Raw genomic sequence first — 15,531 nt, forward strand, 5'->3', positions numbered from 1 at the left:
GATGGAGAGAGACTTTTTACAAAGGCCCGTAGTGACAGGACAAGGGACAACAGTTTTAAATTAAATGAGGGTAGATTTATATTGGACCCAAGAATAAATTTTTTGCAGTGAGGGTGGTGAGACACTGACACAGGTTGCCCACAAAAACTGTGGCTGCCCCATCCCTGGCAGTGTTCAAGCCCAGGCTGGACAGGGCTTGGAGCAAGCTGGTCTACTGGAAAGTGTCCCTGCACATGGCAGGGGGCTGGAACTAATGATCTTTAAATGCCCGTTCCAACCCAAACCGTTCTATCATTCTATGGTCATATTTTAACAACCAACACTGACGGGAAACCAGTTTGAAAACTTGAAAAACCTTCAGGACTCTTCCAGTCCTTTGACAATTATATACCCACAGTTTCCTATTTTAAAATATATTCTTCTCCGCTAGTCTGTAATTACCATATAAATAAAGGTAACTAGAAGAGGAAAACATGAACACCCATAACCTAAACTGGTGTTGATGCACCAAGTAAAGAACAGTTTCCCTTAAGTTCTTCTGATTTTGTGATTTTTGTAAGAGATGATTAATACAAACGTAAAGGGAAAGTTACATGTGAACGACAAAATCTTTTAGAATGTATTTAAGAATGTCTAATATAGGTATAACCATGGTATTATTGTACCATGTACCATGTTCAGATGGAACCTCCAGTGTTTCAGTTTGTGCCGACTGTCTCTTGTCCTGCCACTGGACAGCACCAACAAAAGAAGTCCAGCTCCACCTTCTTTATACTGTCCCTTCATGTATTTATATATCTAGATATCTTCAGGTGTTTCAATACCTAAAGCTCAGCACAATAAAGCTGAACTGTAGCCACCATGTGTTTTTCTTCTGTAAGATTTTGGCTGGCCCCAAGAACTTTGTGTTTGATTTTATCTGTTCAGCCACAACCTATGGATGACCAACTTCTGGAGGTTTTACACTTTTTTTTTCTTTTGAATTTCACAGAGTAACACAGACAAATGCACAGAAAACTTTAACAACAGGAAATTTAGTCCAGCTGGTTTTAAACTGGAGACACTCAGGGAATAAAAAGGCATACCTGAAGAGGAAAAGCTTCTACCCCAGCAATCAAGCAGTCCAACATTATTTTAACGTATCATAATAGGTAACATACCTTCTGCTTTTGAGCTGCCCGGTTTTTCTCATCTGATATCTTTTCTGTGTTATTTTTGAGAGGGTGTGAAGACAGACGAAGGGGTACTTTGGAATGAGCAGGAGTGGTAGGGACATGAACAAGCACTGAACCATCTCGTTTTAAATCCGGGACATCCTTTCCCATAGAGACTGTCTCAATCACCCGGAGGTTGGGACGTGTAGGGTTCGCTGACATAGCCATAGTAAGAAGACCATGAGCTTCTGGCAGTGTAGGATTAGGCTGCTGGGCAGCAGGGTACATGGTCCAGCCAGAGGCTGCATACGCCATATAGTGCCCATATGCATCGTATCCTGGAGGAGCCATTGTGGGAGGTGGATAGTTTTGGGGCATTTGAGTGGGAGTAAACTGGGAATAGTTGGGAATTTGATACTGAGAAACAGAAGTAGGTGTAGGTGGCAAACTAGCAGGAGTTGGTGGAACTGAGGGTATAAGGGAGACAGGAGGAAGAGGCTGTTCTGGTGCACATGGAGGTATATCCTGTCCCACTGGCTTGTTCTTAATATATTCTGATTTCTGAAGAGAGCATGCATCTTTAGACTGCTGGAAAGAGACTGGAGGTGATGCTGAGTGCTGCTGGCCTGACTCAGGAGAACGAGTGTCACTTCGGCTGCGACGCAAGTCCCAAGGGTCCAGTCTGCGAGAATCTGAAGAGCGACGATCAGGAGAACGAGATGCCAGCTTTTTGCCATGAAGGCGTTCCTGGGTACGAACAGCGAGCTTTCCAATTTCAGCAACACCAATGTCAAGTCCAATGGTTTTGAGTAAGTCATGGATCTTTGCATACTCAGCATTAGGCTCTTCTAAAGGATCCAGCTTGACAGCTGGAGCAGGAGAAGGAGGTGGGCTCACTTTCTGGTTTATTAGCTCATTGCCACAACTCACTGGAGGCTTCTGAATGGGGAGAGATTCAGTTTTGGTGTCCTCATCCTCATCACCATAAAGAAATTTCTCTTCATCCTCAATGTCAGGAAAACTACGCCTCCTCTTCTCCTGAGCACTTATAGAATCAGCCATCATGCCCAGAATTCGGGAGAAACCACTGCCATCCTGACTGGCCCTTTCATGAGGCAGCAGGAAGTCAGTAGGGCGATCGGTAGGCTCTGACTTGGGTTCTACCTTTTCCTTGTGACTCAAGAAGCTTCCGAATTTATCTTCAAAAGTGAAAGAATCTTTGGGAGTCCCAGAAAGGGAACTCCACTCATATAAACCATCATGCAAGTCCTTGTTTGCCGACTCTACAACAGAGTCTTTGTTAAACCCTTTGAGAAAGTTCTCCACTTCAGAGGCAAAAGGAGCCATTTCGTTGCTCTGGGACAAAGACGAGTGACTAGAAATAAGAGGAAGATCCTTGCTGGGAGCCAGACTGCTTGAAAAGCCCTCAGGCTGAAAGAGAGAGAGATTGCTATTTACTACAGCACCTTCTGAGGTGACTGTGCACCTCACAGAACAAAGGAACATATTAATTTCTTGAGTTCACGGCTGAAGAGTTAGAGAAGACAATACACAGTTTAAAGAGAACAAAGATTACAAAACAATTTGCCTAACGATTCTGGAATGCCACATCCAGCAATGAATGCTTATCTCAGAGAATACACAAAACAATGAAATAAAATTGTGATTCTTTACAAGCATAAGATCTGAAACTTTTACATTGAAACCCCACAACATGATTTTGGCTATACTTTGAGTTTAATCACAGACAAATAGGACTTCAACATCTTAAGACAGGTAAATCAACTGCACTGGGTTATTCCCAGTCACTTCCTCAGATATGCATAATTAATGCCATGTTAAATAGCATTTCCAATAATAGGTATAGAATGGGATCCTCAGTATTGGAGCACCTCCTGAGATAAAATGTCATTGTCAAACCAACACTGATCAGTACAACAGGCAAATCAAAAGTGATGTGCTAAATCATGAGAAAAATCAATTTATCACAGTGGTCACAATCGCACATCTTTCCATTGCTCTCATTTTGAGATTCAATTGATGTAGCTTGGGTACAAATTAAATAGGGTTGATCCCAGCCTACAGTCCAAACGGGACAAAACCAAGGAAACTCAAAAGATGCTTTCAGCCAGAGCTACTGAGGATGCATTAGCCAGTTCTTTAATTCTATAATAAATAAACAAGAAAGAGGGACTGTAACAGGTGAAAAGCTTTGATCAGCATCCCGACTGCCTGTGGTACAAAAAGATGCAGCTGGCCCAGATACCAGCATCCTGGACTGAATTTCAACATGGACACTTTATTCTGTCTAAGATTTTATATATATATGATTCTTGATTAAATGCCTTCACTGTTTAAAGTTTCTAATGCAATCCTAACTTGTATAGGCCTGAAAAAAGATACCTGTTCTCTTAAAGACAGGAAAACATAAAGATTTAGGATTTCTATTTTGGAAATCAAACTAACATTCTGCATCATAAAGCGACTGTTTTGTAAAGTAGAAACACACAGACAGACAGAGAGAGATCAAACCTGAACAGGAGACTCTACTTCCACCTCCGCTCGCTTCTTCAAAATAGATTTTTTTGGCATGGATGGGATTTCCTCAGGCCTGTATGTATACCGAGGCTCAGAAGTCTGTAGTGTATTTGTCAAGCCAGGGATCACATAACCACTGCCTGAAATATCGTGATTCAAGCTTCTACTACGCTCTTCTTCTTCTCTTTTCCGTCTTGCACGATCAAGCTCTCGGAATTCTTCATTTAGGTATGATGGGCTTGGGCTTCTACTGTGGCTGCGGCTTCGTCTACGATAGTTTCGCGTTCCTGATGAGAAACCCTGATGCTCCCCACTCACACCATGCATCTTCTCATCCTTTTCATACCGTGGACGCTTTATTTCTCTTCCCCTCTCTTCTGGCCTCAGCGGGTAGGAGGATTTCCTGAGTTTATCACCATCTCTATCAGATCCACGAGGCAGCTCTTCTCGACGACCATAATGGGGACTATAATCTGAACGATGGATAAAAACATCTCGATTGCGGTAGTCTTCATCATGTCTCATGATGAAGGGACTTGAAGGTTGATCTTCATGGGATGGGTATCTCTCAAGGCCTCGAGGACACGAGAGGCCTCTAGTGAATATTGGACCATCAGCTATATCATCCCTGTGTAAGAGAAGCATAGAATAAACATTAGGTACTTGAATCAGAATAAACCAAGTCTTATTCTTACTCAAGAGTAAGAAATTTCCAAATCAGTTTCAGAATAACACCACCATCACCAAACAGAAGCAACATTTTATGTATTTAAAGGGCAGGGGAGAGAAGGAGACTTATTTTTAATGATACTATACATCCCTCCTCACAATGTTGTGAATATTTCAACACATACTACAGAAGGAGAGCCTTGAAAAATCGATACAATGGGTTTATTTCTGTGAAGGGGAAAGACTACACAACTTACTATCATATTTCAGACCACAATCCCTTTCCTAACCTCTCCCAGCAAAACACCAAGGTCACATTTCATATGAATTATTCAAGGCATAATTCAGTTTCAGACTGGCAATGCAACCAGATCCTCTTTTCATCTTCAGCTGTGGACAAGGACCAGAAATTCCAGCAACATTTTCTGCTGCAACAGATCTGTAGACAGGACTGCCACATTTACCACTATACCCGAAAAGAAGCACATTTTTTGACATCTATGAACCAGGGATAGTAAATGTAAGAGTGTCATTCTTTTGTGCCAGCCGCTGCATTATTATACACAGTAGATGTGCAACTGGCACAAGACCAGAGTAACTTGCTACATCTCTTAGAGTATCTTCTTTTGGACTGATTCCTACACAGTCCTCCAACTAGGAGTACTATTTTAACTAAGACCTTTTTCCCTACCCCTAAGAACTTTTCTGGTACTGTTCTTTAGATCAGACAGAAACAAACCAAACTACTTTAAAATTACTAGCTGCTGGTTTCACTCACAGGTGTTTTAAAAATCTAGCAAGATCCTCCAAGAATGGTAAGAAAATGAGCTCCTAAGTGAAATCAATGGAAGAGAAAACCTACAGAAATGTCTTTCCTGAGTGACTGAGACATCGACTTGAGATAAACTATGTACTGCCTGAATCCTCAAAAATCACCTCCTCCTACTCAGGAAAGACCTTCCACAGATGTGAGAAGGGACAAATCAAGTCATGCCAGACTACATATTCAAAATATTTGCACATGAATTGCACAGTTTTCAAAGTCACCAGACTAAAGAATAACAGACATACATAGATAAGGTCTTTTTCTGGAGTATTTTCATAGTTTACATACGCATACTTACAAGCAAAACAAGCACAAAACTGTACTTTACCTCTAACCTGCATAATTTCAAAGCATTTCATATTAGATGCTTTATCAGTCCAACACATCTTTTAAGGCAAATATCACATACACCAGTACCCAGAGTATTAGATGGCATCTTTCCAGTTTTCAGCAAACTATGCACATCCACCCCCTCCAAAAGCACAACAATATCTAAAAAGTAGCTAGAATTAAATTTAATGCATAAATGTTGTTTACAGAATATATGAAGTTACATCTATCCCCAGTGTCACCTTTCCTGAGAGCTTGCTAGACCTATACAAGCTGCATGAACACACACGGTGGAGTAATATATGTGTTTCACCATAAAATTTCAGCTGATTTTTTGTGCAAATAATTTGCATAGATGCTTGCCAGATGTCACCTACAATTCAAACGCTCTAACTGCAGTGACATAGCAGAAAGAATATTTAATCATACTTTGGAAAGAAGGGAACAGCAAACCTACTATACTTCCGACTAGAAAGATGTTCCAAATGTACTCTGAACAGCTAAGATGCAAATTTAAAACCTGAAGGTTGAATACAGACGTGAGGAAAGGGATTACTTGCCTTACAGAAACTGATTCTTTGAAGTACATTTTCTGTAAATAAAATCCAACAGAGATATGTCCCTTTTAACTCTTCTAGGTGGTTTTAGCCAGCAGTGTCCACTACAGGCTGTTGCACCCCTGAGAGAGAATGCAAGGTGGTACCACTGGGACCATCCCAATTCCTTCACCACACAAAATCCACTAACTACGAGAATTTTCAGTTTCAGAGAAGGAGAACAGATCACAGACTATGTAGACATGGTACCTCAGAGAACTACAACTAGTGCAAGGTAAATTACTTTTTGGCATATATATTTACATAGGTAGAAACAGAAATAAAAGTCTGACAGCAACCAACAGGATTCCACCTTAACACACAGCCTTTGAATAGGAAGTCAGATGAGCTGTTCATGCTCAAACCAACTGTCACTTTTGATATTATGCCAAAAAAAATGCTATTTTAGAACACAGCTTAATACAGACCACGTCTATGCAGTAATATGGTCTAATTTTTTGGATTGACCTCTGATTAAAGTATTGGTGGGATGCTCTGTATAGCTTATGCCAGCTCAGATAGTAGTAGAATATCTTAAAAATACTGACGCAGGGAGAGATGGAAGACAGGGAGAGGGATAAGATACATTTTTCACTTTGAGAGACCAAGATTTTGGAAGACAAAACAAACACAAAAAAATACCAATCTGTTGAAACAGAAGACTGAAGCTACTTAGGTGACCTTAAAGTCACAGGCCAGCAGCATTCAGTATGCTTACTTAGACATGTGCAGGAGGCCAGCTGCTCTAGAAATCTGGGGCAGGCTCTTACAGATGTTTTAGGATGGACCTGCACATGCACACACACCCTGAAAAACTCTCCTGGGGCATCCTGAAAATCCATTGCTGCAGAAGAATCCAAAAGCATCCCTGATTTCCATCTGTGGTATGTTATTTCCTTTATAGGTTAATCAACCTCTTTACCATCCCAAGGCCCTGCAAATTACAGAGAATAATTTGTAAAAGAGATTGCTTGAAATCTCTGCGTAGTTAGCAAAAATAGTTGAATATAACTAAATTCAGAATTATGTGCTCCAATTACTTAAAAATTTTAAAAGACATCTTCAGAAAACACTTTTTTTTTTTTTTTGAATGACGGTGAGAACATATCACATGCCAAATAAGAATGTGACATGCCCAGTATTAAACCCAATGATGACTCACAATAAGGACTACTTTAAAGCCCAGTGGTAAATGTAAAATCAGTGTCCTGGTACCAGGGCAGCCTCTCAGAGGGGTAAACTGGTACATGACCAAAAAACTCCATGAAAAACAATTTCCTTAACCAAATACAAAGTGTCTTTTAAAAACAACCAAAATGGCTAAACAATAAAGAAATTTGGAAGTCAGAAATAGTACCTAAAAGATTTAGGAAAAGCTAAGGGATCACCTGGTAGTCACACACTTTAAGGTTCTGGGCAGTGGGCACCATTCAGACAAGAGCAGCCAGCATAAACAGACTACACCAAAAAAAAATCCAAAAAGTCCATCACATGGAGTTCTTGCATACCTACACTACAAATACATGAAAAGCCACTTAAAAACCGAGGTCTACATGGTCTCACTTCCTCTTATTCTGATTGTGATTCAACTGTTAATTTTTATCCTTCTCAGGAGTCTATTCTGACCACTTGTTTACATCTATGGGTCCTGTAACAGAGATAAACTAAAAGTTCTTCATCATTTTCACTCTTATGCTAAAAACAAACTCCACTGTTCCTGATGTTACTTCTAACCATGCATCATAACCACAAAACAAGTTATATTTAAAACCTCACTGGAAAAAGGAAGCAATGGGACAAACACCCACATATACCAACCACCCCCCAGCGCTTCATGTTCTTAATATGCCAGAGCAGTGCCAGCTCTCCCAAATACCATTTCCTGCTCCTTCCAACCACTGTACTCTCCCTGAGCATATGCACTCATTTCATTCAGAACACTGCAGACTGCACAGGGGATTTATAAATCAGACACTGATCCCAGGAGTACTGAGGTAAAGGCATAAAGGTGACAGTACTGAAACCCAAACTCTCCCTTGATTTGCTGCACCTGCTGAAACTTAACCTTACGCTTGAGAAAGAAAGGAAATTCACTTAATCTGCTCACTTCCTTCTTTCTCTCCCTTTCTCTTTGTTCATTTTTTTAACCAGTTGGTGATATTTGTATCAAAAACTGAAGTTATAGTACCTTTTTTTTTTTGGTGCTGGATGTTCATCCCTGACCTGAAACTGCAACTGTATGTTCTGGTCACAAACTATGCCACCTTCACAATATTCAAGACAAAGAAAATTATTTCATTTGCACAAAGACTTCTGATTTTACTTCTTTTGCGAGATTATACCTGTTCTCCTACAGAATCATACAATCATAGAATAGTTAGGGTTGGAAAGGACCTTAAGATCATTTAGTTCCAACCCCCCTGCCATGGGCAGGGACACCTCACACTGAACCATCCCACCCAAGGCCTCGTTCAACCTGGCCTTGAACACTGCCAGGGATGGAGCATTGACAGCCTCCCTGGGCAACCTATTCCAGTGCCTCACCACCCTAACAGGAAAGAACTTCCTCCTTATATCCAATCTAAACTTCCCCTGTTTAAGTTTTAACCCATTACCCCTTGTCCTATCACTACAGTCCCTAATGAAGAGTCTCTCCCCAGCATCCCTATAGGCCCCCTTCAGATACTGGAAGGCTCCTAGGAGGTCTCCATGCAGCCTTCTCTCCTCCAGGCTGAACAGCCCCAACTTTCTCAGCCTATCTTCATACAGGAGGTGCTCCAGCCCCTGATCATCCTCGTGGCCCTTCTCTGGACTTGTTCCAACAGTTCCATGTCCTTTTTATGTTGAGGACACCAGAACTGCACACAATACTCCAGGTGAGGTCTCACAAGAGCAGAGTAGAGGGGCAGGATCACCTCCTTTGACCTGCTGGTCATGCTCCTTTTGATGCAGCCCAGGATACGGTTGGCTTTCTGGGCTGCAAGCGCACACTGAAGTCGGCTCATGGTCATTTTCTCATCGACCAGCACCCCCAAGTCCTTCTCTGCAGGGCCGCTCTGAATCTCTTCTTTGCCCAATCTGTACCTGTGCCTGGGATTGCCCCGACCCAGGTGTAGGACCTTGCACTTGGCATGGTTAAACTTCATAAGGTTGGCATCTGCCCACCTCACAAGCGTGTCAAGGTCCCTCTGCACTGCATTCCTTCCCTGCAGCGTATCAACTGAACCACACAGCTTGGCATCATCGGCAAACTTGCTGAGGTTGCACTCAATCCCACTGTCCATGTCAGGATGAAGATGGTAAACAAGACCGGTCCCAACAAACACCGATCCCTGAGGGACACCACTCGTTACTGGTCTCCAGCCAGACACTGAGCCACTGACCACAACTCTTTGAGTGCGGCCATCCAGCCAGTTCTTTATCCACCAAGTGGTCCATCCATCAAATTGATGTCTCTCCAATTTAGAGACAAGGATGTCATGTAGGACAGTGTCAAACACTTTGCACAAGTCCAGGTAGATGATATCAACTGCTCTACCCTTGTCCATCAGTTCCGTAGCCCCATCATAGAAGGCCACCAAATTGGTCAGGCAGGATTTCCCCTTAGTGAAGCCGTGCTGGCTGTCACCAAGCACCTTGTTGTTCTTCATGTACCTTAGCATTCCTTCCAGGAGAATCTGCTCCAAGATTTTGCCAGGCACAGAGGTGAGACTGGCTGGTCTGTAATTCCCCAGGTCTTCCATTTTCCCCTTCTTGAAAATGGGGGTTATATTTCCTTTTTTCCAGTCATCGGGAACTTCACCTGACTGCCATGATTTTTCAAATATGATGGACAGTGGCTTAGCAACTTCATTTGCCAGCTCCTTCAGGACCCGCGGATGGATTTCATCGGGTCCCATGGACCTGTGCGCATTCAGACTTTTAAGATGGTCTTGAACCAGATCCTCTTCTACAGTGGGCCCAAGGTCTTCATTCTCACAGTCCCTGGGTCTGCCTTCCAAGACTTGGGTGGTGCAGTCAGAGCCTTTGACAATGAAGACCGAGGCAAAGAAGTCATTCAGAACCCCAGCCTTCTCCAAATCCAGGGTAGCCAGTTCTCCCGAGAGCTTCCTCAGGGGGCCTATGTTATCCCTACTGTTTTTTATTTGCTAGGTACCTGTAGAATCCCTTCCTGTTATCCTTAACATCCCTAGCCAAGTTTAATTCTAACTGGGCCTTAGCTTTCCTAACCTGGTCCCTAGCTTCCCGGACAACATCCCTGTACTCTACCCAGGCCGCCTGTCCTTGCTTCCACTTTTTATAAGCCTCTTCTTTCCTTTGAATTTTCCTCAGCAGCTCCTTATCCATCCAAGGAGGTCAGGCAAAGATTTTCAAACAGCATCTACTAATATTTATATCTCACTGTTCACAGCAGTATTTTTAACATAAAAGGCATCTCTTCATTGAATATGTTTCTCTCAAATTTCAGACAAGGGATCCTAAGAATTCTAACACTTACCATGTACGAAACTGACTATGTTCACTTATCTTCTGCAGAATTTTTGAAGTCAAAAGAATAAATTTTCTTCAAGTTACACTACAGCTTTCTTCTGGACTATTCTCAAAAATCAGGAAAGTAGATTAGTCCTTCCAATAAATGAGAAAGTTGAAGCTTTATACTATCTGTAAACAACCTTCCTTTCAGTCATGTCTAGGTAGATGCATCGGAAACAGATGAAGGTGGCTGAAGGTGTGAAATGTCAAAAGAAGCATCTCCCTCCTGCAGTATAATCCAGGCACTTTTAGTTTATATGGGTTTAATAAGCCGTTGAAAAAAATCAGAGAAGAAGTATCTATTTAGAGCTACTATAAACACAGGAAGCTGGTTTTTGTTCAGGAATCCCCTGCACCACAACTTGCTGGATGCTGGGAGAGTATTCCAGGGAAGCATCACTACATGCCTGCCCTCCTACCCTTGCTCCCTAGACATCCACTGGGCTAATTAGATGTTTGGTCTCACCCAGTACAGCCATTCCCTTGTTCTTACTGTTTCAAATGCTTGAACCCCCATCTGCAGAGGACCATACCTGTCACTCAGGTTATCAACTGGTGAGCCCAGTCTATCAGGCGGCCTCCTTCGCTCTGGTGTGCCAATGCAATACCGGTCATTACCAACAGTAATCCGCAAACTCTGTTCCAGTGAAGACTCAGAGCGGAGACTCGGTGAACGTCTCTGTAAATTGAAGAAAGAGTGCAAGCCCATCAATCAGGGAATTTTAATCTCAGACATAGAAAGGCAAGTGACTCTGCTCTGCTTAACATGTAAAACGTGGGGTTGACGGATCAATTAAAAAATCAAGCTAGGAGGACAACTGCTCCAAATATTTCAATTGTCTTTAGTTACTAAAGAAAGGGGACAATATTGACTGCATTGCAGTTCTCATCCCAGCTGCTAACAACATGCTCTATATTTACATTATATAGAAGGGAAATTTTCAACTCAAAAATACATTTCATGAAGCACCATTTTGGAAAGTGGAAAAAATAGAAGTTCAAAAAGTCTCAGATTTGCTGCTGTCCTCCTTCCTTGAGGAGAAGCAGCTAAACAAACATCACATAAAAAACAGTGCCAGAATTTCTTAATAAAAGTGTCTGTGTTTCGGCCCTTTCCAGCTTTAGTAAAAATATCAACCTAAGTATAAACCAGTGTAAACAAAGATTTTCCTAGCAGTGATGTTTTCAACAGTTTTCCTCACCTCATGCTGCTTTCAGCAGGTACGTGCGATATAATACAAATGTAATGCAAAAAAGTACCAGTGACTATCGAAACACCTTCTATAATAGAGTTCCCATTATCAGTAGAGCTAAATCAGAGCTAAGCAAAGTCACCTTTGAAAAAAATGTATCAGAGAAGGCCTGAGCTAACTGCCTCTGCAGAGACCTTCCTTTGGATACATACTCAATGCAGAAAGTGTCGTTACTGGTACGATACGCTTAACTATTATGCCTCACATCGCTCTAGAATATGCCACTAAAATACAGGAATTATCTAAAGGGAGTTCTGTAAAAAACAGATGAGAGTGCCTAAAGACAGAGATACTTGGTTTGCTTTTTTAAACCAACATGGTTTAGATTCATCTTAACAGGAAGCAGCGAACCAGCTTCACTTCTGCCAAACCAGTCACACACTGCATATTGCTTTCATTCCTGAAAACTGCAGTAGCAAGCAGCAGGTGCACTATGTTGCCTGCATCCACCCTCTGAGACGATGCAGCAGATTCAGCTCAATCCTCCCAGACAGCAAAAGAACAGTATATAATCTCCGTCAAGAAAACAAAAGAGGAAAAAACAAACAAACAAAAAAATCACAAATTTGCCTGAAAACAATTTATTTGCAATGCAAATCTGCACTAGAATCCACTGGGGACATAACCTTGTCCTACGGTGACATGTTACTGGTATCTACTTTGCTCCATTAATTTGAGTCCCAGCATCTATCAGAACACATTTTAATTGCTTTCTAAGACCAACTGCATTATATCACACAGTATGATCCTGCAACAGCCTAGCTGAGATACAACATATACAAAGTGCATGTATCTCTCACAAAAACACTCTGAAGGCTCACTTTGTGCCCAATATAACACTGAATTTTGAGGTCTGCCTCAAGAAGTGATTATCTGGAGGGGCATCTTCTTGCCATCAAGACTGTTGGCAAGTTGGGCATACACATGACCACCTCCTGGAAATAAAGACAGAGAAGTGATGATTACATCTCAGAACAAACTTCTGCACAAAGAAAAGAAATAGTTTTACATTTAGAAATGGTAGGATGTTAGGATTGCCTGTGACTGCCATACAGATTGCCTAGCAAGAAAGAGCAGTTATGGTGGTTAAGTATTTGAACTTCAGAAGTTTTGGGGTTTTTTGTTCAGTTTGAGAAATTCCAGTTTTAACAGCTTTTTCCTTTGAAGCACTGAACAACACCAGCAGTCATTCCTACCTATGCACTGCATGGCATTTTCCTCTCTACCTGTTCTGGTACCTAAACTACAGCTACCATCGATGTAATATTGCACAGGTTGCACACCAGCTCTTCATCCTTTCTCTGTTGACCAAGCATATTCCAGTTCTCTGATTTCAGCCTATTTTCTTACAAGAAAGCAAAGAATCTGAGAGAAACTATAAAAAAACCAAGCACACTGATCAGCAGACAAATGAAAGCAGCATATGTTAATACTGCAAGAACAAATAAGGTCTGCCACAATCTCTCACTGTACAGCCCTGACCTTCCTCTCCCCCATTACATTTTTCAATACTTGCCCCAAACCATTACTGTAGCTCTATGCTCTTCCAATTCCTACAAAGTTTTCCCCAGCTACTGAGAAACTAACACCATCTGTACTTAGAAAGTCCAATACACAGCTCCGCTTGCCGTTAGCATCCCAGTTGTGGATGAGAAAATGTGCAATCGTGCTGATAATGCACGACTGCATGCACTCCATCTCTTAAAAAGCAACAACCAAACAAACAAAACAACCCCACAAAACCCCAAAACAACTCACAGAGCCAAGAAAAGGAAGTAAGAAATCTCTAAGGTTGCTCCTTCCATACTGCAATTCATATGAAGGGTAGGGACAATAACTTAGAGCTTGTATTCAAAAGTCTTCTTTATTTAACCCCATACCCTTACTCCATCAGTCTCTTCATTCCACAGCCTACATCTTCCACCCTTACACATACATTCCCCTCTTCCAAGTCCTCCTTCCTTCTTGTAGCTTGAATTCCTCTTTCTCAGTCTTCTGTCTGAACTCATCTATCCTCAACAACAGCTCCAAAGCACTGTTTACTAACTACACTTGTGTAACTTTCCGAATTTCCACATTTTGTACCCTCAAACTTCTGGAGAGGGGGTCTTAAGTCATATAAATCTGAAAACTTTCATAAAACTGTACCCAATCATGCTGACCTAACATAGCTGGTGTCTGCTTTGTTTTGATCACACTTAGTTCCCCTGTCTGGAAAACATCACCATAATCCCAGCTTTTATCTTTCTCCAATTAATGCTAATTTTGTAAACGGTACTTCTAAAAAGTAAAATCAACTGTATTTGCATTTTATGCTTTGTAACATCACTTTTAAAGACGAAGTAGTGTCGGTCAAACACCTTTTAGTGGACAAAAACTTCCACGGAAAAAATGTACACAATACACACTCTAATAATTAATTATGCTGGGCTTTACCATAGGCAAGAAAATGCACAACGCAGGTTAAAGAGCTATATTTAATTGTCTCAAGATCCCTTTTACTGTGAATGCTGCTTCCTAGAGAAAGGTTTTCCTTAAATTAATACTCTTGCAAATAAACATAAAATCTAACTGGCGCAGCAGTTCAGCACTAGATAACTTGCTAAAGCCTGCTTTCTCAGATCAGTAATTTTCTCCTCTGAAACTAAAATAAGCAAGAAAAACATCAAGAATCTTTAACAATTTGCGAAGAGGATTACTGTAACTTCAGCCATAAAGGTGCAAAATAACACTGGGAGAACTGGGAGAATGGTGTTTGTCAAAAATAATGCTTGTGTGAAGCGGGGGGGGGGGGGGGGTGGCTTTTTTTTTTCCCCCTAAAAGAGGAGTGTGAGGCTTCCAGTCAAAAATTCCCAGTTATAAATCTCTCCAAGTCTGAACCACCAACACATTTGGCACTAAAAGTTTTAGAGAGCCGGCACTGGTTCACAGCCTGTCGTGGATACTGTGAAATGGTAGAGTAAGTGATGGTGAAGTCAGTTTAAGAAAGTTCTGCTCCTGTATCCCATTTTGTCATCCCCTCAGCTGTGAACGCAACTGTCCACCAAACCACAACACAAAATTGCACGAATCAAATTAAAAAAATACCCCCTTTTAAAAGTTACTAATTTTCAATCGTGGGTCTCAGTAGCAATGTAATTTCAGGGCTACCACACAGGCAACCTATAAGATTGAGATAATGGTGAAATAGAGCCTAAAAACAAACAGCCAGAGGCAAGCTCCTCAGCCTGGCCGTCAAACACGTTATCTTCCCATACCTTCAGGACAGCTCACCTTTAAGGAACAAAGAGCACCAATAACTGAATCGTAACTTCACTACAGTCACTTGTGATTGATTCTATGGCCACAGTTCCGAAGAAATCCAGTAGGAACCAGTACTGCCGTTAAAGACAATCCGTTCTCTCTCACAGTCCCATCATGCAACAAATCTTAGCAGACAATGTATTTGTGTTAGACTCACTTTCAGCCGCAGTTTCCTCAAATCAGCTCACCCTGATACCTGATCAGCTACTTCACAAATACAATGAAAGCACAAGGGAGGGGACAGAATATACTGCACAGCATGAAGTGTGTCCCCTCTTCTTTTAAGTTGTACACGTGCTGGATTGAGTGACCATAGCCTCAAACATCCC

At 41.6% G+C, this 15,531-nt stretch overlaps 1 protein-coding gene across 3 annotated transcripts in view; it reads right to left on the reverse strand.

Annotated features, from left to right (window-relative positions):
* ZNF318 (zinc finger protein 318) overlaps window positions 1-15,531 on the reverse strand; it is a 29,191-nt gene that overhangs the window by 12,294 nt on the left and 1,366 nt on the right. For 2 of the 3 annotated variants that reach the window (XR_010612899.1, XM_065679930.1), the window contains exons 2-4: window positions 11,180-11,325; window positions 3,687-4,320; window positions 1,161-2,585 (exon numbers count right to left, since the gene is read on the reverse strand). Coding sequence is in view for 2 of the 3 variants with exons in the window: in XM_065679930.1 (XP_065536002.1) it covers window positions 1,161-2,585; window positions 3,687-4,320; window positions 11,180-11,325 (2,205 nt within the window). In the remaining variant the exon portion in view is untranslated. Of the gene's footprint in view, window positions 1-1,160; window positions 2,586-3,686; window positions 4,321-6,831; window positions 6,855-11,179; window positions 11,326-15,531 lie in introns of those variants that run through there. The other variant, XM_065679931.1, reaches the window with a different exon arrangement.

The sequence above is a fragment of the Lathamus discolor genome, chromosome 5 (assembly GCF_037157495.1).
Source record: "Lathamus discolor isolate bLatDis1 chromosome 5, bLatDis1.hap1, whole genome shotgun sequence".
Lineage (NCBI taxonomy): Eukaryota > Metazoa > Chordata > Aves > Psittaciformes > Psittacidae > Lathamus > Lathamus discolor.